This window comes from Aythya marila (assembly GCF_965140915.1).
Source record: "Aythya marila genome assembly, chromosome: 15".
NCBI lineage: Eukaryota > Metazoa > Chordata > Aves > Anseriformes > Anatidae > Aythya > Aythya marila.
In genome coordinates this window covers 16,031,205-16,059,184 of record NC_139056.1, presented here as the reverse complement: position 1 = coordinate 16,059,184, position 27,980 = coordinate 16,031,205, and the positions used below count along the sequence as shown (strand labels likewise).

The window sequence follows — 27,980 nt, the reverse complement described above, 5'->3', positions numbered from 1 at the left end:
CCTTCAGCGTGAGCGATGAGAGGTCAGGATGCAAAGCTGGGCTACACTCCCCACGTGCTGTCGCAGGGAAATTCATGCACTTGGGAAGAGAGGGAGGTGACATGAAGGCACTGGATTATTTTCCATCTCAAGAAACAGAGAGGGAAGAATGCAAGAGGGAAGAGAAGGCAGAAGGAGGTCTCCACAGTAATTGCAGCGAGCTAGAAGTGGTTGTTTTCACAGGAGAGCTCCAAAATCCTCCTCACATGCCTATGCAATGGCAGCCTGGATGCACCTCAGTCAGCCCAGGTATTTGCAGTTACACCATGGTGCAAGGGGAGGGCTGAGACCTCTTCCAGCTCTTTGCTTCTTGGGCAAGAGGAGATCTCTGGTTGTCTCCCACCAAGAGGGAGTTTTACCACCGCGTACGCTGTGTTCCCCTCTGTTTGCAAGAGACCTGAGAGGACTGATGCTGCGAAATGAGGAAGGTTCATAGAGGGTGGGGAAAGCAGGGCTTAGGAAGGGAACGTGGTGCAAATGAAATTAATGACAGGGAGAGCTCTGCTTCAGGGGAGGTGGTAGCGGAGGGTGTGCTAGGCTCTGTCCCCTGAAAGACTTGTCTGCCTGGGTGCGGGCTGCAAATTCTTCCTTAGTCACAGTTGCTATCTGAATTGCTGCGTGTTGCTGAGAATATTTTAGGAGTGAAGCTCCTAGACCACGTCCTCTCTGGTTAGCATGAAGGTTATCATGGAATTATGGCATAAAATCTGCTTTTCTAGAGTCACGTCACTTTGTGAGAGGTTGTGATGTTCTCCTCTCTGGCCATCCACCAGAGGGATTTCTCCTGCTCTGAAAGCAGTGCTGAGCCTCCTGCGTTTCTGTGGCTGTGTCCCAGGCTGGGGCAGGCTGGCATCTAGAAGGTGCAGGAAAACCTGCTACAGACCCAACTGATCCAGTGCTACGGAGTGGTGTGGCTGGAGGTGGCATCACAGCCCAAACCCTCTAGCTGGAAGCCTATTTCAGGAGGTTGCAGCGCTTATTTACTCTTACTTGAGCAGATACAATACCACAAATCATCTCCAGCCTTATCCTGTGTAATAATCTTTTTCTTCGGTATGAACACAAATGCCAGGTAATGGATACTTCTGCTCAGCCACCTTGTGAACACAGTTAAGAAAAATAAGTTTGTTTACAGATGAAAGTTCCTCCTTGCCTTTGTGAACTTTAGTTTCTCTCCCCAGAAGGGAGGGTGCTCTGCACACTTTTTAGGTATGCATGATTTCCTGACTAACACAAGCAGAAAATCCTGACCCTCTGCGTTGCCCCCCTCCCCTCTTTTCCTCATCCGCGGCCGAGGCTCACTGTTGATTTTTCTGCTTTTCAGCTCTTCCCTGTTTTTCTGATTCACCTCCTGATACCCTGGTGAAGAGCCGTGGGTCTGGCTGCAGATGGCGGAGGCATGCTGTGCCACGTGCTCTTCGTTGCTTTCTTCGTGGACTCTTTTGTGGACCTGCAGTTCTCCAGCAGCATGACCAGGGCTCCAGAGCAACACGTGCCTATCTGCCCCCCCTTCCTGGCCAGCCTGCTCACAATGCTGTCGTTCCAAAAAGCACAAAAAGCGGTGGTATTTGAAGCCTGATTAAAGGTTCTTCCATCCATCTCAAAGAGACTTCATTTGGATTTTCTGGAGAAGTCTTCTTGCTTTGAACTGGGAATCCATGAACCTGACTATTTATAAAATTACGTGTTTCAAGTTTACATAGCTAGAGGTAGCTTAGATGGGTGCCGATGAGAGTTGCTTTCACGTTTGGCATCCTTTGGACTTCTGAGTCAGACAAACCACAAGTGTGAATCAGTATTCTTATAATAGTTTCAAAATAGCTGATAAACATGTTAAGTGTGCTAAGAAAGCTGGGAGTGGGGAGGGAGCAGGGGTTTGGGTACGTGCCTTGAGTCAACACCAGCTTTTCTCTGTGTTGCCACAGACACCTGAGCTGTAGGTGGGCATGATGGGACAAGCCGGAGTTTGGGACACAACTGGCTTTTCAAACTTCTCTTGAAAGGCATCGATAAAATGACCAAACAAAGATTTTTTCAATTCTGAGTACACAGAATTACTCATCTGCATCCAGAGAAATCGAGAGAGGTACTGTGGGCAATTTTGTAGTGGCTTGAGGACTCGGTTCTGAGGGTCAGAGAAATGAAGTCGGAACTAGATGAAAGAAAAGTTAATGTCCATTCCTTGTTAGAATCTGCAGCAGGTCTCATTTTCCTTACAAGCTGACCTTTAGCTGGGAGAGAACACAAGTTCAGTCAAGTTGATTCCCCTGGATGCTGATGCGCCGTCCTGGGGACGTCGTGGGGAATCCCATCGTGTGTTGTTCTGCCAAAAGAGCGGGGCAAACCCGTCACGACATTCCTCTGCATGCATAAAGATCCCTTATAACCAAATGCAAGCTCTTTAAAAAGAACGTTGTTTACTTCTTGGAGTAGAGCAGCCTGCAGGATTGGAAAGCCTGTAATGTCGTGTTGGAGGAACTTGGCACGTTTCTGGTGATAGGGAGACAGGGATCTCAGGGAGTACAATTCTGGAGCTGTAAGATGGTTGTGAATGGCAAATGAATCCTATGCAGGGCAAGGAAGGAATGCATCTATTCACTGCTCTTGTCCCTCCACGCAGCCTCTCTGTGGGCTCGGCGTTCCCTGTGGTGTCCTAGGGAATGGCAAGCATTAACAAATAGCACATTTATTTGTACTGTTGAGCATTTGCATCTTCAAGGACTTACAGGTGTGTCCAGCGCTCCAAACCCATCCTGTAATTTCAGATGTAGTTTTGAGAAGCTGGAGACACACCCTGGTTTGCTCAGTCAAAAGCAGCCCTCTACAACTGGAGACCTGCGCACTGAGGACGCAGCAACCAGCAGCTGGAAGGTGAGTGCCACCAGTAATCCTCCAAGCAGGGCTCTGCAAACTGATACTGTCTTCTCCCGGAGAGGAATCTAGCTTAACTATCTGAATTATCTCATGCAATGAAGTGTTTTGCCAGACTTAGCAGACCCTCAGTAGTTTTGTGTGCTTTGGATCCAGTTTCAGATAGGTTTTGTGAAGTGTGTTGATATGTGTAAGATTGTTTGCAAGATAGTTATTTGAACAACCACCTTTCAACTCTCCTATTTTTATTTTTATAGTTAAGTATTATTCATGTTTGATTTTTCTTGGCTGAAATAAGGTGATTCCTTGTGTGCATGGACACCCTAAAGACCTCTGCAGAAATGTTGCCTTTGCTCCCGCGGCTTGGCTTCTTCCTTTTGGTTGGTGAGTATTACCGTGAGGGTGACGGGTGTCCTGGGAGGATTTTCCTCACAAACAGCTGAAGCTGAGATAGCCCTCAAAAGGGAAGATTGTGCTGAAATGCCACTGAATGTTATTTAGGTGGTTGCTTGAAATCCCCAGCCTTTAGTCCTGCTTATTATTGTGTCTGTGAACCAAAATATATTAGTTCCTGTAGCAAATTAGCAATTAGTTTCTGCTCCTTCTACTGGAATATGCAGGTGTCTCTGGGAAACCCTGATGAAAATCTGATTTTCCAATTTTATATTGACATCTTGTACAGGGAGAGAAGTCTCTGCCCAGTAGAAGTGCACATGTTGCTTGTGCACTTCTACTACATGCTTGTGCACTTCTTCTACATAACTGCTTGTTAATGGCTCTTAATGCAATTGTTTTTAAGACTGGCAGGTCAGTAATGCCTGTGGGGGACGAAACTGGTCCTGTCCCTTACGGCTGCCATGCCTGGGCACTAATGAGGCACAGGAGTGACATCAGTGTTCTGGAAAGGCTTTGTTTCCAGAGCAATGAACACAAATCTTTGATGATTCATGACACAAGAGGAGTCTGTAGCCCTTACATAGAATTAGGATTGTTGTGGTAGTGAACTGGGGGCCTCCCTGGTCTTGCAGAACGAGGAGCCAATCTTCCTCTTCCTCCTTTCCCACACGGATCTCTGAGCATTGCTCTTACAGGTCAACGGGACGATTTCTGTGCTTAAAGATAAACATATGTGCAAGACCTTTCCAAGACTGGGGCCAGAGGGCTTGGCTTTATTTTTCCAAGGTCCGATCCTGAGGTGAGGAGGAAGTGATTATTATGGGTGGAAACAGTCCCAGCTCCGTCTGCAAGCAGGGAAGCATGGCCTCTGGCACTGAGCTCTTGGTTACTTCGGGAACTCCTCTGGGACATTATCTAGGAGTAAATCTAATGTATATTAGGATTAGAGGAACGCACCTGGCCACCTATGGGTATGGTTCCTTTGCCTGTTACTTAGTGGCAGTTCCCTATTAATTAAACGATTCAGAAGGTGTAGCAAGTAGTAATCAAAAAAGCTGTTACACTAATTAGGGACTCCTCTAATCCATCCCTACAAGCTGTTTTACAATCCCTTTGTTAATATGGGCCATTGTATGGAGAACTCATTCACACCCAGTACGCCACTGCCTTCCATCTCCTCCCCCTTCCCCATCACAGCTCAGTGATGAGGGTCTCCCATCCCATTGATTTGTGCCCAAATATTACCACGGGTTTGACTGGGACTGTCCTGGTCTTGCACAGCCTAGGCTTTTAGCCATAGGGTGTGGAGGAACCACAGGTCATGACACCATGAAGCACATTAGCATTTGGGGATCTTCTCTCTCTTCCCAGAAGGGAGAACGCTCCTGTGTGAGAAGTACATGGACAAAAACGACTTGGCAGTGACTCAGCACCACCCAAATTGGGCCTGTCAGCCCTGCAGTGTAACCTCAGGAGCTTAAACCATTGTCTTCTCCCTCTCACTGCCTCTGGTTTCATGTGGCATTTATTGCAGACACTTGTTCTGTCCTGTCACAAACCAATGGAAGTCCCTGCCTTAATCTTTTTTTTCTGTACACAAGAGATGCTGAGCTTGGCAGGCTTCTAATCTGAAGTAAATAATAGTAATGCCAAGGAGAATTGAGTTTGTCCATGCTGGTTTGGTTTCTAAGCTCACATTTCACCATATTTTGAACTTCATGGTATTGGGAGGGGAGATGTAAGTTTACTTTGGGAACAATGTGTGGAGTAGTGAAGTTGTTGGGAAACAAAGTGTAGGGTAGTGGAGAGCTTGCACGGACCTGCTGAGAGCCAGCAGTGACAGGTTGGTTTATTTTAGTAAATCCCTGCTGAACTCTTAGGGCTGACACACATGGGCACTGCCTGCTCCCTGTGCAGTCCTGCAGCACTGGAGTGTTTTAATCCAGTGAAGGACTTAGCAGGAGAGGTGTGTGAAAAACAACAGAGGCTTGGCCACAGCTGACAGAAATGATTCTGTGAAATACTGTGTCCAGAATGAAGAACAGAATAATGCAGGGAGATGAGTGAGGTTCAGGACCTATTAAGCCATTTGGGGGTTGGACTGAGAATGAGCCCTCTGTCCTGCATTTGCTGCTAAATCACACCACGTTGTCTTCCAGGTTGGCTGGCAGCTGATACAGCTTCTGCTGAGACATACCTGGTAAGGCAAACTCTGTGTTTGAAGTGTCACCCATGTCCTTGCTTGGAAAGCACGTGGGGGTTGGTGGTCAGTGCGGTTTCTCCTGACAGCAGGGCATTGTTGGGCATCAGCTGCCACAAACCAAATTAAGGGTGTTGTGAGGGAGGTGGGTGCTAACTGCCCTTCCCCTGGGTGGTGTCTCCAAAGTGCTGAGCAGTGGGGATGGCTTCTCCAGGTCTGTGCAGGGCTGCAGCACACGCACATCACTAGATGCTGCAGGGAAGGTGGTGTTGGATTACTGACCACACTCAGATCTTGAGAGCAGTCCGTCCCATGGGCCTGCTGCCAGAGTGATGGGAGGACTTGCATAACCCTGAATGTTCTGGCTGTTTAATATAAAAAAGCAGTAGTTATATCAACTTTGCAGATGGCGACTACCTAACATGTCAGGATAGGAGCTTCAGATGTAGGCATTTGTGTGTTTTCAGGCCAGATAAAAGTACAAATGTTTGTAGTGTCCATGCTTCTCTGTATGAAATGATCACAAATAACGCTGCGTTAACATCACTCTGTAGTTACACTGGTATCTCTTTTCTCTCTTTCTCCCTGATCAGTGCTCCAGCTCCCCTGTCAATGGTGAGTTTCTTACCAAGTAACTTCCCTACAGTAGATTCAAACATAGCTCTGTATACATTTTCCTATCACAGTGCCTTTATCTTTGTCTCTCTCTCTCTCTTTTTGGGAAATCAGAAACTACCGTGTGTGCTTCAGTGAAAAGGTATGTGAACCATCAGCAAATTACCTTGGCACCATTTCCCTGGGGAGTGTTACTGGTTTGTTGGGGATGTCACTTTGGGTGGCAGGAAGCCTCTGAAGCCTGGTGTAGCACCTTCCTCCCTGCAGAATCCCAGAGATGCCTGTGGGCAGGGAGAGCCCTTGTTTTGCTGGCTTGAATTGCAAAGGGAAAATGGTTTCCTGGGGCTCAGTGTCTGTGCAGGGCAAAGAAAGGCAGGGCAAGTCCCTGATGTGCAAGACAGCTTCTCACAGGGGGGATTTACTGCTCCAAGAACCTTGGCATCAGTGCTGAGCTTGGCTTGGCTGGTGATGGGGGCCTAGGGCACAGACAGGTCAGCTTCAAACCTTCATTTAATTTGGTTTCTACCTAAGGGTAAACAGTTTACAGGGACTTTCTCCCTGCTCCCAAATGGTGCCAGCTAATGATTCTTATTATTGGGGTTGTTTGTTTGCTCTTCTTCATTCGTTTTTTTTGGGCTGTGCCTCGTTAAGGCTGCCTGGCATTAACGGGTGGGCCGGACCCTTTCCTGGAGGGTAGCAAATGGCTGTTCCTGCTGCAGGTATCTGAATGAATAAATATTCAGTGAGAAATGAGAATCACTGAGAAGGGATTGCCTTGCAGAGCCATTCACCAGCGAATGACCAACTGCACATCCTGCAGCTGGGCAGTTCTGCGTGGCACAGCTGTGCTCGCTGTAAGCAGGAGCATCATCAGAGCTAAAAAGAATCAGGGGAAATATGCACTGGGAAAGAGCATCCTCTGGAAAAAAAGAGGAAAAATCAGAGTCACTGCCTATCAGACTGGTAACCTCTCCCCCTTCTCTCCCACCTGCAGTCTCCCAGACAAATTTGTTTGCTACCTGAGCCCCTCTGCAGTGAGCAACCTGAGCAGAGATGATGCTTTAAGCTTGGCTCACAGGATCACCAAGAACTGCCCGTTGAAAGTGACACACAGAGGAATAAACGGAGAGCGAGCTCCCTCCTTCCTGACAACAGAGGAACTGCAGGTAACCTGCTGTCCAGCCTCACCGCAGTTCTTCATACAGCTAGACAGTAGTTTTGAGAATTGAGGATTCAACTCTTGTGCCTCACTTATAAGCTCCCAGAGCTCACCTTGGTGTTTTTTTTTGTTTGTTTTGTTTATTTTTTTTTAAATTTATTTTTAATTTATTATTATGGTGTCTGGCTGGTGCTTTATGATCTGCAAATCTCAGTGATAGAGGCAGTCCGTTCACAGGCACCATCACACAAATTTGAGGCAGAAAACCCAGTGATTTAAGACATCCAAAGCTTGTAGGATCCAATAGGCTCATCTCATTATTCTTCTGACTTTCTTTTCTGTATGTTTGGGACCTCTTCAGGTTGCATCTTCTTTGGTGAGCAAGTTTGAGCATTTCACTCCTGCAATCCTGCGTGAATTGGGCCAGGTTGCTGTTGGGCTGTCCGTATCCGACATCGAAAATAAAATAAGTGATGAAGACCTTGAAGCATCTCTTCCTGCCCTGGGAGAAGTTCGTGGCTGGAATGCTGACCAGTCCAGTGCTATTATCAATAAACTGCTCCGCTCTGGCTATCAGGTACAAAGGTTGAGGTCCAGAAATGCACCTTACACCCAGTATAGCTAGTTGCACAAATGATCTTTGGCCCTTTGTGTACTCATGCCTGCATGTATTACCCTTCAGATTTCAGATGGACAGAGCCTGGCAAAGCTGGGGAGCTTGGTGGCTGGCCTCAGCAGCAGCATGCTTCGAAGTCTCCCTCCAGAAGTGATCCTGGAAGCCATTAAGTTGCCTGAGTTTGTCCAGCAGTTGGTGACCCTGCCCTCTGCTCTGAAAAGGACATTTGTGGAAATGGTGAAATTGTTTTTCTCTATGGACGTCACAAATTAGCAAAGCTCCCATGACTCACAGCCAAGAACACTGGTTACCTGGGGCCAGGCATTGGCACATACCTGCACACACACACGGCATTCCCTCGGGGGTATTTGTCATTGCTAACCGGAGTGTGCAGCAGGACAGGCATCCCACGTCCCTATCCCTGGACCCATGTAGATGTCCTTGGCTGCCAGCCAGCGTGACCTGCCAAGCCTCTTAGGGCCTGGGGCAGGAGAGAGAGTTTTTCTACAGGGTATACCTAGAAACTACTCCCCACTGACTTGATAAGATGCTGTCAGGGAAAGGTTATTGCCATGGTTCGGGGTGAGACTGTGTGAGAAGTGAAGGCTGCTCTCAGGAAGCCCCTTTTAGGACAGACTCTAGCAATGCACTATACCATTTCCCTGTGTGACTGTACAGGTCTTGGACTTCTTTTCCCACTTTTCCCAGCCATGACTTTAACCTTCAAGTTGCATGTGCAGCATTTGAATTTGTTGTTATTCGTTCTCCCTTCTGTAGGAAAGCCACTGACCCGTGTTTGGTATAGCCTGTAGCATGTGCTGGGGCAACGGGGCTGTCAGGGTTGTGTGTGATGCCTTAGGGAAATAACATCTCCACCAAAGGATTGCTCTGCAACGTGCCTTCTGGAGTTGAGGTGTTGTTTGGGTTGTCAGAGAGGGAAGAAGTGTCTCTCCTTTCTGACCTACTAAAGGGTTTTAGGGCATAAAGCCAGGAGCCGGGGAAGTGATAGAGACAGAATCATCCCCTTTCATCAGAGCCTCAACTGCTAGCTCCATGCAGCTCTCCTAGTCTGATGCATGTGTCAAACAGGAAATATTTCGTATTAGGTCTTTGACAAATGCCCAGATGATCAAGAGAGGAATTCCCCTGGCCTCTTTCCAAATTTTCATTTCTTCAACAGAAATTATTTTAGAATTGCTTATTTTTATGTATATATGTGAATATACGTATGGTTTATTTGTTTGTTTGTTTTAAGATTTCTTCCAGTGTAAGCAACCCTGCTGAGTTGGTTAAACTTATCCCTGATGCTCTGGCTAGCTACATCCCAAAATCATTGCTTGTTTTTGAGGATGAGAAGCCCAGCATTGAAGATCTCAACAGAAAAACGTGGACCCGAGAACAGGTAAAATGCTAGCAGCTGGTGTCCTTCTCATCCCTCAGTGTCAGCCTTGGACATTGCAGAGCTGTGGGACCGCTCTGCAAATCTGTTTGAAAATACAGGTGAATATTGCAGAAGAGCATGGTAAACCACTGTCAATCTGGCTTTGCTCCACAGGCTGCCATGTTTTTCAGTGATGTGATAAAGAGAGAGCCTGACTTCAGCAGGTAGTGTTTTCTTACTCTCCTTCTGTTCTCCTTGCTTGCTTTGCTTGGTGTTATCCATATTGCCTTTGTCACAAATGGCTGCCTCATCATTTTTAATCTGTAGCAAGAGATTGGAAAATACCATTCAAACACAAACACAGGCACATAGCACCAAGGCCTACAGGGTTTTAACTGCAAAACGTGCCTGTAAGCCAGACTTGCTTTCTAACACAAGGCTTTATTTCAGTTTTGACGTGTGGCATGTACTAAAAGCAAGTAGAGGAGACTGATCTTGTACATCAGGGCACAGCAGTACAGCTTGGTGTGGAAAGTCTCCAGATTATGTTTATTCAAGCAGTGATGGCTCTTTGGTCTCCTACAAAATGCAAGACTAGCAATTTTGAGTAGATGGAGATTGGAGAGCATTAAGATTTAAGGATGGGAGAGGTTTATGCTTGTCATATTTGTCATGTTATATACAGGAGATTATAATTGACGTTTCTCCTGAAGTTCTTGCACCTCTGATTTGCTTTCTGTAAATGTACAGGCTTTCCCAGTCAGTTCTCCAAGGCTACACATGTGCAGTTGCCAATGAAATAGGAACAGAAAGAGTTCAGCAGCTGGCCAAAGTCATGAAGAAGAAGAATGTCCAGCTAGGAGAAGACCAGGTCAGTTCCTGTGTTCCAAAATGCTGCATTTGATATTGCAATGGAGATATCAATCAGGATTGTTCAGCAAGAACAAGAATGCTTTCAGCTTAAGGGACTAGAACAAATGTAACTGGTCTTGGGTCTCGATCACACTGTTTTGAATTTCTTCAGGGAGAGGCAAAGGCAAAACCCAGTTGGCTAGTTGTCTCAGGAACCAAAATCTCCAATTTCTGTCTTTTTATTTCTTTCTTTAGAGTGGGGTAAAATCTTTATATTTATTTTTTTCTTGTTTCCATGCTGTTCTCTTTCTCTGATATAAACTCTGTTATCCTTTCAGCTGAGTTGCTTAGTGAAGATGGTGACGCTGCATGGGATTCCCAAGGATTTAGATAGCTATCCAAAAGACCTGTTGCTATTTTTAAGGTAAATGGGCTGTGGTTTTCATGTTGTTGTGTTAGGCATTGGTGGGAAAAAAAGGCATGACTTTATAAACTGGCTGGTAATGACTAACTCATGTTTGACATTCATTTCCAATTTGTTCAGGCATCCTTACAGAAAAAAAAAATCATACTGTGGAAAGCTTTCAAAACAGTTTTAAGGTCCTTTCAGATTTAATCATCCTTTGTACTGGTAAAACAGAATGAAGCTCTTTTTAGATATTTCTGCCTTGATGTGAAACCACTATGGCTTTTTAGTATTTTTTATCCTCTCTGAGGGGGCTTTTCCCTTACAGCATCAGATGAAATAGACAGTGGAGTGGATTTCTTTGTTCCAGTAGCTATCCGCTGTGGTTCTGTATCCAAATCTTGAACACTTTTAACTGAGTCTCACAATAGAGTCCTTAAGCTGAAAACGAGTTTTTGAAAAATGTGGACTTCAGTCTTTGAGAAGAAACTGCATAGAGTTAAGACCATGTGTGTGGAAGACATTATATTGAACAGAGCTGACCAACTGTTTGATCTCGCCCAGCAGAATTCACAGAGTGTTTGTCTTTCTAGTCCTTCAGACTACGCAGCAACAGGAAGCTGCAGGCAGTACTTTGCTAGTGTTGGGAAAGCCAATCTTGATCTTCTGCAAAGAGACTCGTCTGAGCGAAAACAGCTGCTGTTGGAAGCTCTAGCATGTCTGGTATGTGGTCAGGGGACAACTCTGCTCAAAGCCGTGGAGAGTCTGGGGTTGTCAGCTGTCAACAAGACCAAGAATGCTCTTCTACAATGGTATCCAGTTCTATTTAATGCCTCCGTCTTGTATTGCTTTAGAAAATTTCTGGAACACAAGTGAATGAGGAAAATGCAGAGATTCTGGGTCATCTGGTCTGTGACCTGGGTGAAGAATACATTAGAAGTTCTGGTGAGAATTTGCTGGAGCAGTTAAGCCAGTGTGCATCTTTCCTACCTGATCAAGAAGAGGCTATTAAGAGTGTGATCAGCAGTGGTAACACTACGTTTGGGTATGCATTTGTCTTCTTGGCATCTGTAAAATACTTCCCTAAAACAAAACCCTTGTCCTGTTGATACCTAAGTGAACTCCAGCTGACCAGCTTGATCATAAACTTGAATAATTTGTTTTAAATTTCACATTGGGCGTTTTACTTTGTTTTATCTGAACTTCTTTCAGTTGAAAAATTAGCCTGGAATTCAACTGAAAAATATATAGTTATTTCTGTCTCACCTGCAGTAGTTATCAAACCATTTTTGTGGTTTGTTTTTCACTAACCAAACTTATCTGAGATAGTCCTGATGAACACAGATGGGCTCTAGCTGTTTGCCACCTGATGGTTTTCAGAAAACATTCTGTTTCCACCTCCTAAACTGCCAGATGCTTAATAAGTTCCTTGCTGTCTCTAAGACACATTGTCCAAAGAGGCAAAATATTTTCCTTCCTGTGTCAAATGATCTAAGATCTTGGCACTGAACGGGCAATAGTAAGCAGTAGATAATCTTTGGTTTTCATGCTTAAGAAAATATTGTGTTTGTTAAATGCCATTTTATTATACAGCTGCCCTATTCATGTTACTAACAGTTGCTTCTGCTCCACTGGAATGAAGGTTGGTGTAACAGGAAGTGATTGAGAAGTTTCAAGATATAAATCTTCTACTTTCTTAACTTAAAATATTATAAAGGCATAATGCTGGCAGCTTTTAAGTTCCTTTTTATTTATTTTTTTATTATTATTTTTTTTTTAATCCTTGAAAGCTAATCCTTACTAATTTTTGTATGCAGGCCTCCTTCAGTGTGGTCAGCTTCTACCTTAAATGAGCTCGGTGGGTTGATTCCCATATTTGATCACAGCATCTTGCAGAAGATCCCCAAGGTGGGTTACTCATAGGGGTGTGAGGAGTTTGGGAAGCACTCCTAGGATCTGCAGTATAGTAAAAATACTATAGAAATATAGTATATTAATATAATATACTATAGAAACACAGTAGAAATGACTGTGGTTGTTCATGCTTTCACTAGTATGCCTTCATCTAAAAACATGGTGCCAAAGGGGTCAGATGGTCTGTGAAAAGTGAGGATTAATCAAGTCAGATGGCCTGCAAATGCCAACCCAGATCGCTGTAATCTTCTTCCTATAACTGTCAGAAGAGGACCAGAGGTAGAAAGCAGTAGTAACTATATACAGAGCTTTGTGAGGAGTTAAAGTCATTTACAGGGCATGGAATACGGTAGAGTTTAAGCATTTAGAAATTACACTATGGCAAACCAAGGAAAGGTCTCTAAACTTCTAGCAGAAGTCTAGCTGCCCATAGTATCTCAACAATTAGGCTTCTCATCCATGTGAATAATCACGTATTATGCTGATGATATAGCCAAGATTGGAAAATCTTCCTGATGAAACTCTTTCTTTGCAGAATGCTTTAACTCTTTGGCTGAAAAACTTTGCACATGATTCGCCTTTGTCAAGGGAACAGCTGGCCACCATTGTTGAAGAACTCCTGCCTGCTAGGCACAAGCGTGCTAGTGGTATGGGAACCTTCTCTGATCCATAACATACCCCCTGGTATTGGGGTTGACCCCAGTGCCTGTGGGACTCCCTGAATTTGTCTGAGTTGAGCTATGAAATAGTTGGTGGTAGGTTGCCCAGGAGGAGTATGGAGCAATGACTGCATACCTGTCTACCTCCATCTTTATGGAGAGCACTCAAAGCTTGAAGCAAAAGGATTTAACAAGGGGCAGTGGTGTTAGTATATTTAATACTTTCTTCAACAGGTTGCCCAGATGACAAGAAGATAACAGACACAGTTCTTAACGATGAGCTGATGCCTCTTATGTATACACCTGAAGAGTTACGTGCTTGCCTGAAGAATGTCTCTCTGGAGAATCACCTCTCTCAAATCCTGAACTATGCCTTCAGTAAAGAGCAATTGGCTGTGATAAAGGAGAATCTGGATCAGGTAATGCCAGGCTGAAGGATGCCAAATTATCCATTGATAAGATTGCTCAGGGACTTGTTCAGTTGAGTTTCAGTGTCTCCATGGACTGAAACTCCACCATCTCTCTGCACTCCTCTTCCAATGTTTGACCACCTTTACTGTGAAAATAGATTTTTCTTAATACCTATTCAGAATTTTCATTGCTTGTTGACCCTTGTCATTTCACCACACACCTCTGAGAAGACTGTGGTACCATTCTCCCTATAATTTCCCAGTAAGTAGTTGAAGATGATAATTAAATCCTCTCCTAGCTTTCTCTTGTTCAGATTGAAATACCCAGCTTCCTCCGCCCCGCCGCTCCAGCATGGACCTCTGCTAGACTTCCTAGTGTTTGCTAGACTTTGTCAAAGTCTTTAGTGTATCAGGGAGTCCAAAACTGGATGTAGTACCTAGATGGGGTCTCACAAGAGCCAAATGGAGGGGAATAATCACTTCTGATCTGCTGACTGTGCTGCTGGTCCAGTGTTTGGTTAGTCTTCACCACTTCAAGGTATAACTCCACTCATGTCTCTGTTGAGTCAATTTGCATTGCTGCAGGTTTTGTTCCCTCCCTGGGGCCTGCTTGCCTGAACTATCATACAGAAAAATGCATGACAGATGTGCTCAAGTAATCTCACTGGCTTTGGTTCTTCTTCCTTGCAGGCCTTTCAGGCTTTTCCACAGTAATCTTGCAAAGAGCATAGACATGACAAAGAGCATTCATAGCAATAACAACAGTCTTTCCACAGACATACCCTGATGGGTATCCTGACAGTCTACTCTCCAAACTGGGCACCTTCCTTGATTCTGCCACCCCAGAGGAAATTAAAAGATGGAGGATAACTTCACCTAACACTCTGGCTTTCTTGCTAGAAAATCTGACCAAAGATAAACAGGTGGGGATTTCAATTTGCTTCCTGCCTAGGTTTGCTTCCTTGTTTGGGAGCTGCTGGTTTAGAACCAGCTTAGTGGTTTCCAAGATGGTTGGTCCGTCTTTGAAGTCCAAACAAGTAGATTTAAAACGTTTTGTTTTTATTGTGTAATTATTGCATTTGTTTTAATTTTGAAGATGAAACCATAGATTCTGGCTAAAATTAACTTCTGAAAAAAAATAATTGTGTTCCTAGGCTATTGCACTGATTGAACGTTATGTTACCTTGGGAAATCCCTTGAACGCCACTGCACTGAAAGCAATTAATGGAAAACACTTTTGCCTTCTAAATGCAACCTCGCTGAATAGGATAGACTCCAACACCTTGAAGTGAGTCAAATATTGTGATGCTCTTGGCTGCTTGCAAAAACACTTCTGCATCAGCAAGTTCAGTTAAGTTTCTCTACACTCAGTGAAAGAAAATCTAGGAAGCAACTCAGTACGTGCTTTGTGTCTGGGTTTAAAAGCCTGCTGTTCTCCATTCTGCCAGGAAGGGCTCCAATTTGCAATCAAAATTTTTTTCACAGAATCACAGAATGGTCTAGGTTGGAAGAGACCTCAAGATCATCGAGTCCAACCTCTGACCTAACACTAACAAGTCCTCCACTAAACCATATCGGTGACAACAAAAAACATGGTTTGCAAGCATGCTTTTGTCTAAAGGCAAAACAGAGTTGATGACATTTACTTTCATCTGAAAGACTGCTAAATGAAATTAATTAAATAACTACATCTTTTCAAACACACAAACTTATCATTACACCATCAGAGCCACCATTACTTAGAAGACATATCACATTGAGCAGTAGCCTGAGTCATTATTTTTTTTTAATTTAGCTTCTCTCCATACCTCTTCTATCTACTGGGAAGTACCTGGGGTTATATGGAAGAGGAGGTAATCTGTCCTGTGTAGAGAAGCCCAGAGAGATACTCAGAATAGTTCAAAAATTATTAACATTGAAAATAATAAAAACTCTTCCTAAATATTCATTTTTCTACAGACTGGTTTCTCTGAATTTTTCATCCTGTCCACAGTTTACGAAAGACATCTTATATGCTAAAGCAAAACGTGCTTTCTCAGACCAGCACTATTTATCTTCTTACTATACGCACATTGAACCATATCTAGGTATGTAAAAGAACAATCTTTTACAGGGAAAGAGGGGGGTCTTAGCCAGAAGCTGAGTGGGGATCAAATACCATCTTAAGATTTGGGAATTTTCAAAGCCAAACCGTTAAATGTTCTGGAGGGTTTACATCCTTTTCCAACTTGTAGGTGGCCTTAAATATTATTGAAAGAATCTGTACCTGACTTAAAATTCCCCAAATCAATTGCCCAACTGTCACAGGGAAAATCAGACTCTGGGCTTCTGGAATGGGTAAAGTCTGCTAGGACCCCTGGAAATCCAGCTGCTCATGCTTAATGCTTATCTCACAGCCATTCCCCATGTCAAAAAAAATCAGATTTTCCCTGTTAACCCAAGAATTTATTCACAGCCTGAGTAAACTCTTCTTCCCCCTCCCATCTAGCGTCTGGCTTTGATGCAGACTGATTTAATGGCTAACATCATAAAACCCTGCAGCAAAATGAACTAGCATCCTTTTTTTTTTTTTTCAGTTGGAACTTACTCCATTAGCACCCCCAGCCTAATAAATTTAGAAGACATCACTGTAGCTCCAGTCTATACAGATACACATCACTGCTAATTTGAGGGCTGATCTCCATGCTTGGAATAAAACATTCTCTTTTCGGTCACAGGTGGTGCTCCTGGTGCGGATCTCAAAGCCCTAAGCAAGGACAATGTGAACATGAATGTTGATACTTTGACAAAGTTAAGAACAGACTCTTTGATGGTAAGCTGAATGTTGAAGTTGTTTGACTCCCTGCGTGTATGCCATGCTAAGGGGTTGTTTCTGGTTGCATTGTCCATTGGTGTAAATCTGGAGTCATTCCATCACATTCAGAGTAATAATTGACTAGTGGAAAGTGGAGAACCAACCTGGAACTTCTGAAGAGGTTTGATTTGGAGTCATACATGGATGCTTACCCAATCTCACTGGGGAATTTCTTTAGTCCAAGCTCTCAGAGTAGTAGTAGGAGCCTTCCACTAGGCTACAGTACACAGCTATGTGACAAATCTTCCAACAAGAGCATTAGCAGTAATATCATCAATTTGAGAAGAAAGCGTACTGACCTGGGCAAGGACTGGGGCCCTCATGTGGGTCGAGGGGATGTGTCATGAGAGGACAACAGAAAGAGGCTTTGAAGAATCACTGTGTTTATTCCCCTAACCTGAGGCAAGATTATTCCAACTGAAACTACTCACTGGAAGTTTGTCTTTCTCGTTCTTAACACTTGGGCTAATATAAACTTCACCAGTTCCTTGATCAGAGGTATTGTTGCCATTTCTGCCTTTACAGCTGTAAGTCTTGCTGTTTGATTTCTCCTAGAGCCTGACGCCTGCTGAAGTTAAGGGCTTGCTGGGGGTAAATATTCGTGATCTGGTGAAATGGCAGAACAAGTCTCCCATCCAGGAGTGGGTCCGAAGACAGAAACAGGCAGAACTGGATAAACTGGCCATTGGGCTCACTGGGGGAACACAAGAAGGCTACATAATCATCGTCACACCTCAATTTCAGCGTACGTAGTATGTTAGGGCCTCTGATCGTCGCGCTTCAAATATTTATTTTGGGGCCACAGGAAGGAAAACCACTGCCTTGTGGAAATGGGGTGCCTTTGGTAGTCTGTAAGAGAAGTGAGTGTGCACCAAGCTGACGCGGGCCCTGAATCAGGGACCTTGCTTGAGATGGTTGCTTTGGGCAGCACTGCCAAGCAGTTCTAGTCCTGCTCTCAGCTGTGTCGTTGGTCTGGGCTACTGCAGACCCCTTCCAGTGGCACGTGTCACTTCCCAGCCACCCAGCCCCTCTAAAACGTTGGGTAGTGCTCACCTGCTCCCTTCGCCTCCCAGCATGGGGGGGAAGTAAATTCAGTTCTGCCAAGGATGATGGCTGCTTACCAGTTAGAAAGCCCTAGTCAGAAAGCCAAAGATCTTCCCCAGATGTGGCACAAAGGGATCTTCTCCCCACGAGGAGTGATTCAGTTGTTGGTTTCTTTGCACTGATGCCTCCCTCTTTTTTCCTCTAGCACCATCCTCATCCGCTCTGGGCACTGTGGCTATGGCAGCCCACCTCTTGCCTGCTCTGCTTCTCAGTTTCCTGATGACGATGGCCTTGTCTTGAAAACCTTCTCTCAGCAGGCAGCAAGATGAGGGGGACCAGCCTGTGACCTGCTCTGAGGCAGGCCGGCGGGACAAAGGGGGACTCAGTGCTAGCAGGCGACTGCTACGTAGCCCGGTGCTCATTGCTAGGTGCTTTTCTCTTTCAAATCAATAGGAAAAAAAAAAAAAAAAAAAGGTGTTCCATCTGAAGGGAAGATTTCAGACCCTTCAGAGCAGGATCTTTTTTTCCCTTTGTACAGACCAAGCCCAGGTAATACCCAGCCATACTGCTGCAACAAAACCAATATCAATATTTTATTGTGTAACCCTGGTGGGTGTAAGGGTGAGCGAATCAGCTGTTCTGCATGTTAACAATTACATTTCTCAAAGAGCTTGATCTCTCGACACTGCCAGGACCTCTGAGTGGGAGTAAAGTTTTCCGGCTGGTTGTAAAGAAATGGTGGAACTAAGTAAAAAATGCCAGAAGCAAAATATGAGTGTCTGTTGTCTTTTCTCCGTTTGCACTGCCTGCACTGTAGTATCTGCAGGTGTTGGATCAAATTAAGTGTCCAGACAGGTGTGATAGTTTTCTATCTGAAAATCTGACTGCTGAAATCTAAGGGCTGGGTCTGTTCTCAGCTTCCTCATGGGACAGGCATAAGAATTTTGTATAAGGCTTTCAGCATATTTTTTCCATTCATGGGGGATTTCTGTCTGAAAAAGCCCTAGTGCAAACTGTACTTTGTCAGAATCTAGCCCTTGAAATCCCTTTTTCTTTTCCTGCAAAGGCATTATAAATGTTTATTGTCTGCAGTTTACAGAAAAGGAATGTGAGAGACTGGTCTGTCCATCATTGCAGATCTCTGGGTGGCAAGAGACATTTCCTCATTGCCTGCATCCAGTGGTGCTGGGGCACTACCTAGGCTGGGAGGGAAGGGGGTGGGATTCCAAGTAAGGCAGCCTACATTTTTAACAACATTTCCCCAAATCCTGATCCCTTAAATAGAAATCTTGAGTTGTTTCCTCGTGCCTTGACTCACTCAATAAATAACATGGGAGAGTCTCCTCAGCCTGTGAAGAATTGAATTGGTGAGGAAGAAAGTCTGCAAGCTGGAGGGAGAAATGCTTGCTTGCAGAAGAGCTATGAGAGGAGAAGATAGAAGGAAGCCAGAGCAAAAGAAGTGGAAACTGTTCGGGTTTGTTAGCTGGAAAAACAAACAAAAAAACAAAAACAAAAACCAACCAAACAAAAACCACAAAGCACTAAACACATCAAAGAACACATTTGATTAGGGGAAAAAGTTGATTGATACTTTATTATATAGTATTGCAACAGTAATCAAGACAAACTATCTCCAGTTAATCTTCCCTCTAATTAGGCCTGGTGTAGTTTGAACAAACGCTGATCAAAAGTCTCATACATTCATGAAGCAAGTTAAATGCAGTTTAGTGGATTTCTGGCCGAGCTTTCTGGCAGCGTTCCTGGGCCATATTTTACCTATCTTGCAGTGGCCAGTAACTTGAATCCCTGAGTTTTCCCACTGCTGTCAGCAGATCCCAGTGGGACTGCATAGAAGTAAAACGCCACCCAGTGTGAGTGAAGCTGTCAGAACTGTACCCGCTGTCAGCATTAATGCATTGCCAGCTCAGTCAATGTTACTGATACTTGTACTATACAGAGCAACTAGGTAGTAATTATCTGTTGGGCTGCTTTGGGATGGAAAATCATCTGTCCTCCTTTCACCTCCCAGCTTCAAAAGTAATGAGCAAATTCCTTGCTGGAAGCAAACAGACCAACTCTTTTACTTTCCTGAGTTTCTGCATTTCAGCAGGGAGCTCGCCAGCACCATTATTTTGCAGGATGGTGAAAAACTAAAGGAGGGATCTACTGAGTATGGTGCTACAGGTGGTGGTGTAGTGTCAGAGAAGCCCTTGCAGCAGTGATAAGCCCACGGCTATGGTCAGTATGTGCACCAAGCAGGAGGAGAGCCTGGATCCTGATCCTGGAGAGAGAACACAGATGAGAAATAACTGGATTGTCCATATCGATACCACGTGTGAGCTGTTAGGGCTGTAGAATTGCTTTGGGGTTCAGGTACCCTGGGGGACTGCATGTGTAGGACAACAGTTTTCTGCTTTTTGTCACACTGGCCATACCCTGCACCTTCAGGCTTGGACCTGCACCCCAGTTGCAAACACCACCTTGCCATGAGCAGTCAGGAGGACTGAGTCTTCTCTTAATTTTGCTAGTGTAAAACAGGAGTGAATCTGTTTGAGTCAATAAAACTACTGAAGTAGCTCTATCAGGATACAGGACTTCAGATTTTAGGGCTTCTGCAGTGATGCCTATTCAAGAAGACCATGTGCAGCTAAAATATGGAAGGCCTGTATACTTGCCCTGTGAAAAACAAAGCAGAGCACTGGCATTGCTGCAATTTCTCCAGCTTTCTGCAGAGCGGCTGAGGGCTGCTGTGCGCTCAGAACATTACAAGACATCCTAGGATGCACCTTGCCGGACTTGCAGGATCTGAAGGCAGAATGCTGCAGACCCAGGGGCTATAAGGCCCTGTGGAGACATTGCTACCTGGCGTGCCAGCAACTGTCTGGGGTTTCTTGTGGACAATAGCATGCCAGGATTGAACCTGGCAAGGAAAAAGGCAGATCGGCTGCTCTGGTCAGTGAAGATTTCTGCCTCGGTTTCAATGCCTAAGCCTTTCCTGACTCTCAACACGCCTTACCAGGTTCGGGTTGCAGATTGATGTATCCACCAGGGTTTGGTTTCGGTGACTCTGGCACACCTGTGGGTGTTTTCTTGGTGTTCTCACTGCTGGAGGTGGTGGAAGAGGGTCCGAGAAGTGCCGGAGGGGCACCAGTCTTGCAAGCAAACGTTGTAGTCTTGACCGTTGAGGAGCTGCCACTCTTCTGGGTGGAGACAGTGGTGTTGGGAACTGGGGTGGGCTTGTGGGGAAGGTTCATTTCTGTGGCTGTGATGGCAGCGGGTGCAGTGGTTGACTTTGGGACAAGGGCACTGGAAGCACCGGGGGTGCTCGGGCTGGTTGTGGAATGGGTGGCAGGAACTGGGCTGGTGGTGCCCCCGGGTGCTGGGGTGTTACTGGGCACCAGCAGGGTGCTGGTGCCGCGGGTAACAGCGGGGTTGGTGACACCAGTGCTGGGGGGGGCGCTGCCTGTGGCACCTGGGGGGGGGACGGAGCTGGGAGAGGTGGCACTGGGGTTGGTGGCAGCAAGGATGGTGGCAAGGAAGGTGACAGCTGGGGTGGTGGTGGTCTTTTTTGGGGTGGCCGACTGGTGGATGAGGCACGGGGCGATGGAGCTGGGGGCTGGAGTGGGCCGGGCTGTGGGGGTGGCAGCGGGACCCACGGTGGTGCTGGGCCGGGGAGTGGAAGCACGTGGGGCAGTGCTGATAGGGAGGGTCGGGCTGACAGTGTTTGGGGTGGGGGTCTTGGGGCTGGTGTTTGGCATAGTAGGAGGGCGGCTGCTCATGGCAATGGGGCTGGGGGAAGTGAGGAGGGCGGTGGTGGTGGTGGGGGCGGTGGTTGTGGGGGCGCTACTGGCTGAGGTGGTGGGGTGAGGTGGGGGGGTGGTCCCCATGGGGCAGGGATCCTCCATCCCCCCGTGCAGGCCGATTCCCAGGATCCGGTCCAGCTCCTCCTGGCACTGTTTCTTGATCCAGCTAAGCACAGCGGTCTGATTTTCAGCTTTCTTCAGTTCTTGAACTTCTGTCCCGAGCAGGTTTTTGACGTCCATGACGCTGAGTTTCTGCAATACGCACACGACACCTTTGGTAAGCCCCACAGCTGACACTGCCACAAGGTGCTTTTCTAACGGGGCTGCAGAGCAAGTGATAGCTTACAAAAGAACAAAAAGGTGAAAAATAGAGCCTTGGCGATTTGATGGGCCTGCAGGAGCCCCACAGCGCAGCCCTCGACTGGCCCTTCCCCTTCAGCAGGGAAAAGGGCAGCAGCACACCAGGAGCATACCTGCAGTTCATTGGGATTTAGGGCAAGAAAAGTGTCGATGCTGATGGTGATGCCAGCGTTAGCCAAGTCCTTCAGGTCCTTTACTGGAGCTCCACCTTGAAGAAAGCATGTGGGGGCCTAAATACATGCATCCCCGTGCCTCTTTGCCATGGGGAGGAAGGCACAGGCTGGAGCACCCAGCACCTACCCAGGTAGGGCCGGATCTGGTCGTAATAGGCTTGGGTGCAGGCCTGGCCAGCAAAGGCCTCCTGGGCTGTTCTGTACAGCTGGTCCTTTTTGCTCTGAGAGCAAGAGGAAATGTCCAGTTCTCCGGCGCTCCTGGGGAAAGGGAGGGTCACAGAGCAGGGCAGGGGGCAGCAGCCAAGCCACAGCAAAAGCCCTTTGGGTGGCCGGGGGGGAGAAGTGGTTTGGCTCAGGCAGGAGCTGACACGGGGACATGGCAGGGCCAGAACGGAGGTGGGAGCTCGCTGCCCCTCTGTCCTCCTCCCCCGCCATCCCAGGCACCACGCAGGACCAGCAAATACCCCTACAGAGTGCTTTACCCGATTGCTTCTGGGGTTACTCCCTTGATCTGCTCCTCGCTCAGGCTACACAGGCAGCTCCCACCGATTCTCCGAAGCAAGGGGCCGGTTAATTTGCCCCCTAGCTCCAGGTACCTTGCGATGAGCTGCTGCTTCTGGAAAACACAACCAAGGGCTGTGTGTGTCCGGGGCAGGAAAATGCTTCTGGGGGGAAGGCGTGCGAGCTGCAAACCCCCTCCCATGCCTTGCTCGGGCACTGCCTTTGCTGCCACCAGCTGTCCCCCCGTGTCCCCCAGAAGCACAGGTACCTGGGCAGCGCTCCAGGTGCCATCCAGGGGGTTGAGCAGGGCGCAGAGCGTGTCGCTGGAGGTCACCTGCCACTGCCTGATCTCCTGCGCCGTGAACTGCCGGGACAGCGACCCCAGCAGCCTCAGCTGCTCATCCGGGATCCCCGCGGGGTATATCTGTACGGCCAGAGGGTCAGAGAAGAGGGTCGGGAAGGGGGGATGCTTCTCTCGTTGTCTATATTAAGACAGGAGGTGCTCTCCATATCCCGAGGCAAATTCCAGCAGCCTAACGAGCTCTGAGAAACCCCTGTTTCCACCACACCACCACCCTTCTGCTCTCTGCCACGCATTCTTCACCCAGCTCATTTCACCACCTATTTCCCCACCCTGCTGCCTCTCTGCCTTGCCCACGCCATCCCCAGCCCCCAAACTCCTTGGTGCTTTGCAGGGCACCAAGGGGCATCACCCCAAGCACCAGCCCACCGGTGAGCACCTCCTGCTCCCAGCAGCGCCCAGACCCCCCGGTCCCACCCATGCCAACTGGGGGGCCAAGCAGCAGCCCCTGCCCTGCTTCATCCATCACCTCCTGCAGCTTTTTCTTCACCATCTGGAGGTATTCCATGGGGAGCGGCTGCTCCAGCACAAGTGCCAGGCTGTTTTGCAGGACCAGATCGCTCAGACAGAGGTAGAACTGCTCGGCGGTTTCGTAGTCGATGATCAGGAGGCTGTCAGAGAGGGTGCTGGGGGTGATGGGTGTGGACGTGCAGCCTGCAGGTGGGGAGCACAATTCAGGGGTTAGCGTTTTCCCCCTACACCTGGCCCTGATCTCATCATGGGACCTTACAGCTCCCAGAAAAGCCCTGTGGAAGGGGCAGGTTATGGCAGTAATGCTGCTTGAACACCTCGTAGGGCAGGGCTGCGGTCAGCTTCCCGCCCCCAGTTCTCCCTCTCACTCTTGTGGCTTATTCACTTTCACTCGTCAGTTTTAAACTTATTCCTGGAGAACGTGCTTATGTTTCTGCAGGCCGTATGCGATTTGCTTTGTCAATTAAAAGCTCTCTGGTACAGCACAGCCACACGAGCTGCACGGGTCCCACAGCGCTGCCCCCCGCCGCAGCCCCCAGCATGCAGAAGGAACATTTCCCACATTTCCCCCATCTCCCCGGTTCCTTTATGGGCACTCTCCACTTTCTGCCTATCCTCTCCCCCTCCCTAGGGGCCTTTTTCACCCCACGAGCTTTGAGCAACTGAAAGGATCCAGAGGGAAGGGAAAGGCTCACGGTCTGTGCTCCGCTTCAGCCGGGGGCGAGAGGCTGCTGAGGCCGCTGCGAAGGCGCTCAGGAGGGTCAGGGACTTCTCCCGCTGGGACCACCCCTGGCTGCTGTAGGTGGCCGCGATGCTCCTGGCAAACGCCTCCCTCGTTGCCTGCCAGGGGAGGGCAGAGGGTGCTGGGTCCCGCGGCCGTGGGTTGGCCCCGATGGATGGATGGGCGCTTTGGGGTCGGCTTACCTTGGGCACCAGGCTCAGCGTGGTCTGGTTCAAAGCCAGCACGAGCGGCCCCAAACTTTGCAGAGTGTGCAAATCCCAGCCCGAAGGATCCCTGCAGCCGACAGAAGGCACGGTCCAGCATCCTCACAGGTACACCGCCCCCCCTCCTGCTCACTGCCCGGCAAGTAGGGGCTCCTCACCCATACGCCGTGCCACCCCCGAGGAGCACAGCATTGACTGCACCCCGCTGGGCCCCCGTCAGTGCTGGGCACAGCTTCAGGTTCTCCAGGATGCCAGGATCCGAGGCCGTGATGGTGTCCGGCTCCATGTCACACACCAGCGCCCCGAGGCTGCCCAGCTGCTCGAGGCTCAGGCGGGAGCCGCTCGCGCCCTGGGAGAGGGACGTGGTGCTCGTCCCATGCCCGGCACGGGGGCCCCTCACCATCCCCAGCACAGAGCCCACGGCACGGCCCCACTCACCACGCAGGCCAGAGCCCCGTGCAGGATTGCCCTGCGCTGTGCTGAGCCCCGGGGCAGCAGCTCCAGGTTCCCGTGGGCAGCCAAGGAATAAAACTCCTCGCAGGTCTCGCCGTGCACCTCGGCCACGCTGCGGGGAGCAAGAGACAGCGGTGTGGGGAGGGGGGGGGCTGGAAACGGGGGCACAGAGGCTGCCCCTTTTTGGAGAGTTGTTTTAAGGCGTGCCTCCCTTCTGAGCAATGAGTGGAAAGGGGTGAGCTTGTGCGTTGGCCCGTGCTGGGGGTCTCATTCCCAGCCCCACACAGCCCATGCTGCTTTGCCTGGCCTTGGAGAGGGGCTGGGGGTCTGCGGGGCTGGGAGTGCCCCGTGTTGGTCTGAGGGTGCCACCAGCAGCAAGTGATTTTCATCACGTCCTGCTCCGTGTGGAGCTCCCGAGGGGCACCAGGACACCCTCGGTACTCACTCGAAGAAGAGCAGCAGGTCGGGCGGGTAGCCACTGAAGTCGGCCGTCAGGTTGTTGGCAGCGAGCAGCTGGGCCAGGCAGGACAGCTGGGCAAAGAAAAGCTTTCATTAACCATGCCGAGGAGGTGCGAGCCCCCCTCCACCCCAACAGCCCCCCCTACCCACCTGGGCGCTGCTCAGCTCCACGCTTTTGTTCCTTATCTCCTGGGTGAGTGCCAGGACGGTGGCAGCAGGCAGGTGGTGGGCCTGGGAGCACTGGAATCCTTGCAGGACCGAGGCTGGAAGGCTGCATGGGGCAGGTACAGCTGCATCGCACCCTTCTTTTGGGTCCCTCCCTTCCCTCTCCCCCTGGTGAGGGTGAACCTGCCCTACCCTTCGGGAAATTCCCCTTTGCCTTGTCTGGGGCTGTGTGGGGCAAAGGGGCAGAGGTGCCATGACAAAGGAGATGCGGTGACAAAAGAGATGCCCTGACAAAAGGGATGCCGTGACAAAGGAGATGCCCTAGAGCCACAGGCAGTGTCCCCTGCAGCCCCGGGGCAGTGCCAGGCTCCAGCTGCAGCAGGGTGCCCCGGGCTGTGGGTGAGGCAGAAACCAGCAGAGCCCGGAATTTTGGCCCAGGGGAGGAGGCTCCTGTTGTGCTTGTACCAGCCCGGTAAAGGGAAGGGCATTTTTTTTGTCTGTTTGTGCTACAACACAAGCCGATGGGGCTGAAATCCTAGCCCAGTACCAGAACCGGCTGCACCAGGTTTTAAATCTTCTCCAGCCCAAGTTCCCTGTCACGGCGGCGGTGACGCACGCGGGGAGAAATGCGACGGCCGCCCCAGCCAGGAGCCCCCGGCCGCACCCTGAGCCCCCCGCGCTCGCCGAGCCCTGCCAGGGGCTGGTACTTACCCAGCAAAGGGCTCGGTGACGGTCAGGACGGTGCCGAAGAGCAGGGCAGCCTGGGGAGGGGGGACAGGCAGACATCAGCTGCAGTGAGCCCCAAATCTGCCGAGGCTGGGCAGCGTTCCCAGCCTGGCTGCTGTGCCCGCAGGCTGCAGCCCTGGGGATGCTCCAGGTCACACGCAGGTGCAAAAGCCACCAGAGCCCGTGCCAAGGTTGGGGACAAACCCTTCAGCAGCCGGGCTCCCCCTGCCTCCCCTGGGACTCCCTCCCTTGGACTGGGAGCAGCACGGGGAGGTTGTGGGGCAGCTGCGAGCAAGCACAGTGGGGCCACGGCACGGCCAGGATGGGGATGGGGCCAGGGCATGGTGACAGCTCTGCTGGTTTTGGGCCACTGCCATGCCTTTGGAGCCCCTGAGGCAACCCGCAGGGACTTACCAGTGCGGCTCGTGCCAGGCCTGTGGAAAATCCTGCAAAAAACAAAGATGGTGTTATAAAACAGGCAGGAGCACATGCAGAGGTGATAGGGGCTGTTCTGCAGCAGCTCCGGCTTTAAAGGCCGGGACGATTTCCTTTCTCAGTTTAGCAAGGTTCAGTAAACGCCGGGCCCTGATGCGGAGCCTGCTGCGGGCTGGTCAAAACTCCCCGAGCAGAGCCACGGCTGCTGATGGCAGAGCCCGGGGAGCGCAGCCCGGAGGCAGGCGGTGACTCACGGAGGCCGAGGACGAGGGTGGCCAGGGCAGGGGCCGCCAGCAGCATCCTGCCTGCGCCGGGGGCTTCGTCTGCAGGTGGGCACCGAGCGGGGGCTGCAGTCGGGGGGGTCCTGGTGCTGGTTGCCTCCGTCCGGAGCTGGGGCTGGAGCTGAGCCCCGGTGCTGCCCGCACAGGTCCTCGTGCAGCCGCGGGAGGTTTCTGAATCCTGTATGGTGGGTGGCAGATCTCCTTCTCTGCCTGGTATTGAAATGAACTCCGTAAGGAGATGTCCTTGCTGGCACCCCAAGCTGGGTCCCCCTCGATCCCTTGGCTCCTCGTGGGGCCACAGCAGTGCAGGTGGGGAGAAATCCAGCACAAGGCGGCAGCCACCCTGCACGAAGCCCCACAAGCGGGTGCTGCACCCCCTGCATCCAGACCCCGAGAGCCCCCCCTAGAGAAAATAAGTCTCTGCTCCAAAAGCTGGATCAGCAGACGTGAGAATTACCTTCCTGGCCTTGGAGCTTTGCTCTGCCGTGGGTTTCAGGCCCCCACCTGCACCGGGAGCCCGGCTGCCCCGCGCCAGCCGCCAGGGATGAGCAGCGCCGGGGAGCGGTGCAGCCCTTATCTCCTGCGGGGTGGGGATGGTGCTCTGAAAAACGGGGTGTGACGGAGGCAGTTTCTCAACAGTGTTTTGTAAAGTTGCTTTCTTTCCTTTCCCCCTTTTTTTTTTTTTTTAATTTATGTAAAGGGTCACTTTGAACTTTGGGGCTAACGAATTAATGCCTCTGGGCCAGCAGCTCCTGTGCTCCTCACGGAGACAAAGGTCCTCTGGGTTAGCCACAACCCTCTGAGCCACTTGGGGATATATTTTATAGGGCAGCTGGGGTTCGGAACACAGCAGTCCTCAGGTAAAGGTTCAGAACCCCTTTTCCTCACTGTTTTCCTCTTGCCCTGGCGGTGGACAATCTCTGTTTCCTTTCTCACAGTTTTCTCCCTGGAATTTCTGGTCGTGCTTCGTGATGCCAGCCAGCACGTGCCATGAAAAAAGACGCAGAAAAAGAGGAAGCGAAGCCTTCCCAAGGAGATGCAATGAAAAGCCAGAGGGAAATGATGACGCAAGACAGCGAACGCAGTGCCTGTGACCTCTGAGCCCCGGGAGGAGACGGCAGCTGGGCAGTGGTGGGGTCCAGGTGTGTGTCCCAGCGAGGTGGGAGCTCCCCCTGCCCCTGGGTGCATTTTGGGGAACGTCAGCCTTCGCAGAGGGGCTGCACTCCCCTCCCTGTGGCTCCTGTTCGAGGGATGTGGGGCTCCTGCCCTGGTGCTGTCGGGGCTGGGGGCTGCTCGCTGCGGGGCCGTGCAGCGCCCGCTGCCCCCCGTGTCCCCCCGTCCCCGAGCTGGTGAACCGGTCCCGCAGCGCAGGGGCTCGGGCAGCTGCTGGCAGAGGTTTCTGGTTTCTATTTCAAAAGGATCCGTGATAAA

General features: G+C 49.4%; 2 protein-coding genes across 2 annotated transcripts; one reads left to right on the top strand and one right to left on the bottom strand.

Annotated features, from left to right (window-relative positions):
- The first annotated feature begins 3,221 nt into the window (after positions 1-3,221).
- On the top strand, positions 3,222-17,777 carry LOC309883788 (mesothelin-like). The gene is made up of 22 exons (XM_082772150.1): positions 3,222-3,294; positions 5,466-5,506; positions 6,100-6,121; positions 6,236-6,263; positions 7,116-7,287; positions 7,642-7,857; positions 7,963-8,133; positions 9,152-9,298; positions 9,452-9,501; positions 10,028-10,148; positions 10,468-10,553; positions 11,129-11,258; positions 11,390-11,580; positions 12,353-12,443; positions 12,985-13,096; positions 13,343-13,527; positions 14,295-14,441; positions 14,673-14,806; positions 15,478-15,605; positions 16,236-16,330; positions 16,928-17,117; positions 17,622-17,777. Exons 1-22 carry the CDS (start codon positions 3,225-3,227, stop codon positions 17,714-17,716), a joined length of 2,622 nt encoding a protein of 873 aa, XP_082628276.1. The 5' UTR covers positions 3,222-3,224; the 3' UTR covers positions 17,717-17,777.
- A 1,837-nt stretch (positions 17,778-19,614) lies between these two features.
- Positions 19,615-26,568, bottom strand: LOC309884021 (mesothelin-like protein; the record flags this gene model as incomplete). The annotated part of the gene is made up of 16 exons (XM_082772631.1): positions 19,615-19,697; positions 20,433-21,471; positions 21,693-21,787; positions 21,880-22,010; positions 22,235-22,368; positions 22,522-22,677; positions 23,084-23,268; positions 23,781-23,925; positions 24,010-24,100; positions 24,189-24,379; positions 24,469-24,595; positions 24,929-25,014; positions 25,093-25,213; positions 25,819-25,868; positions 26,248-26,279; positions 26,523-26,568. 16 exons carry the CDS (start codon positions 26,566-26,568, stop codon positions 19,615-19,617), a joined length of 2,712 nt encoding a protein of 903 aa, XP_082628757.1.
- Positions 26,569-27,980: the final 1,412 nt, after the last annotated feature.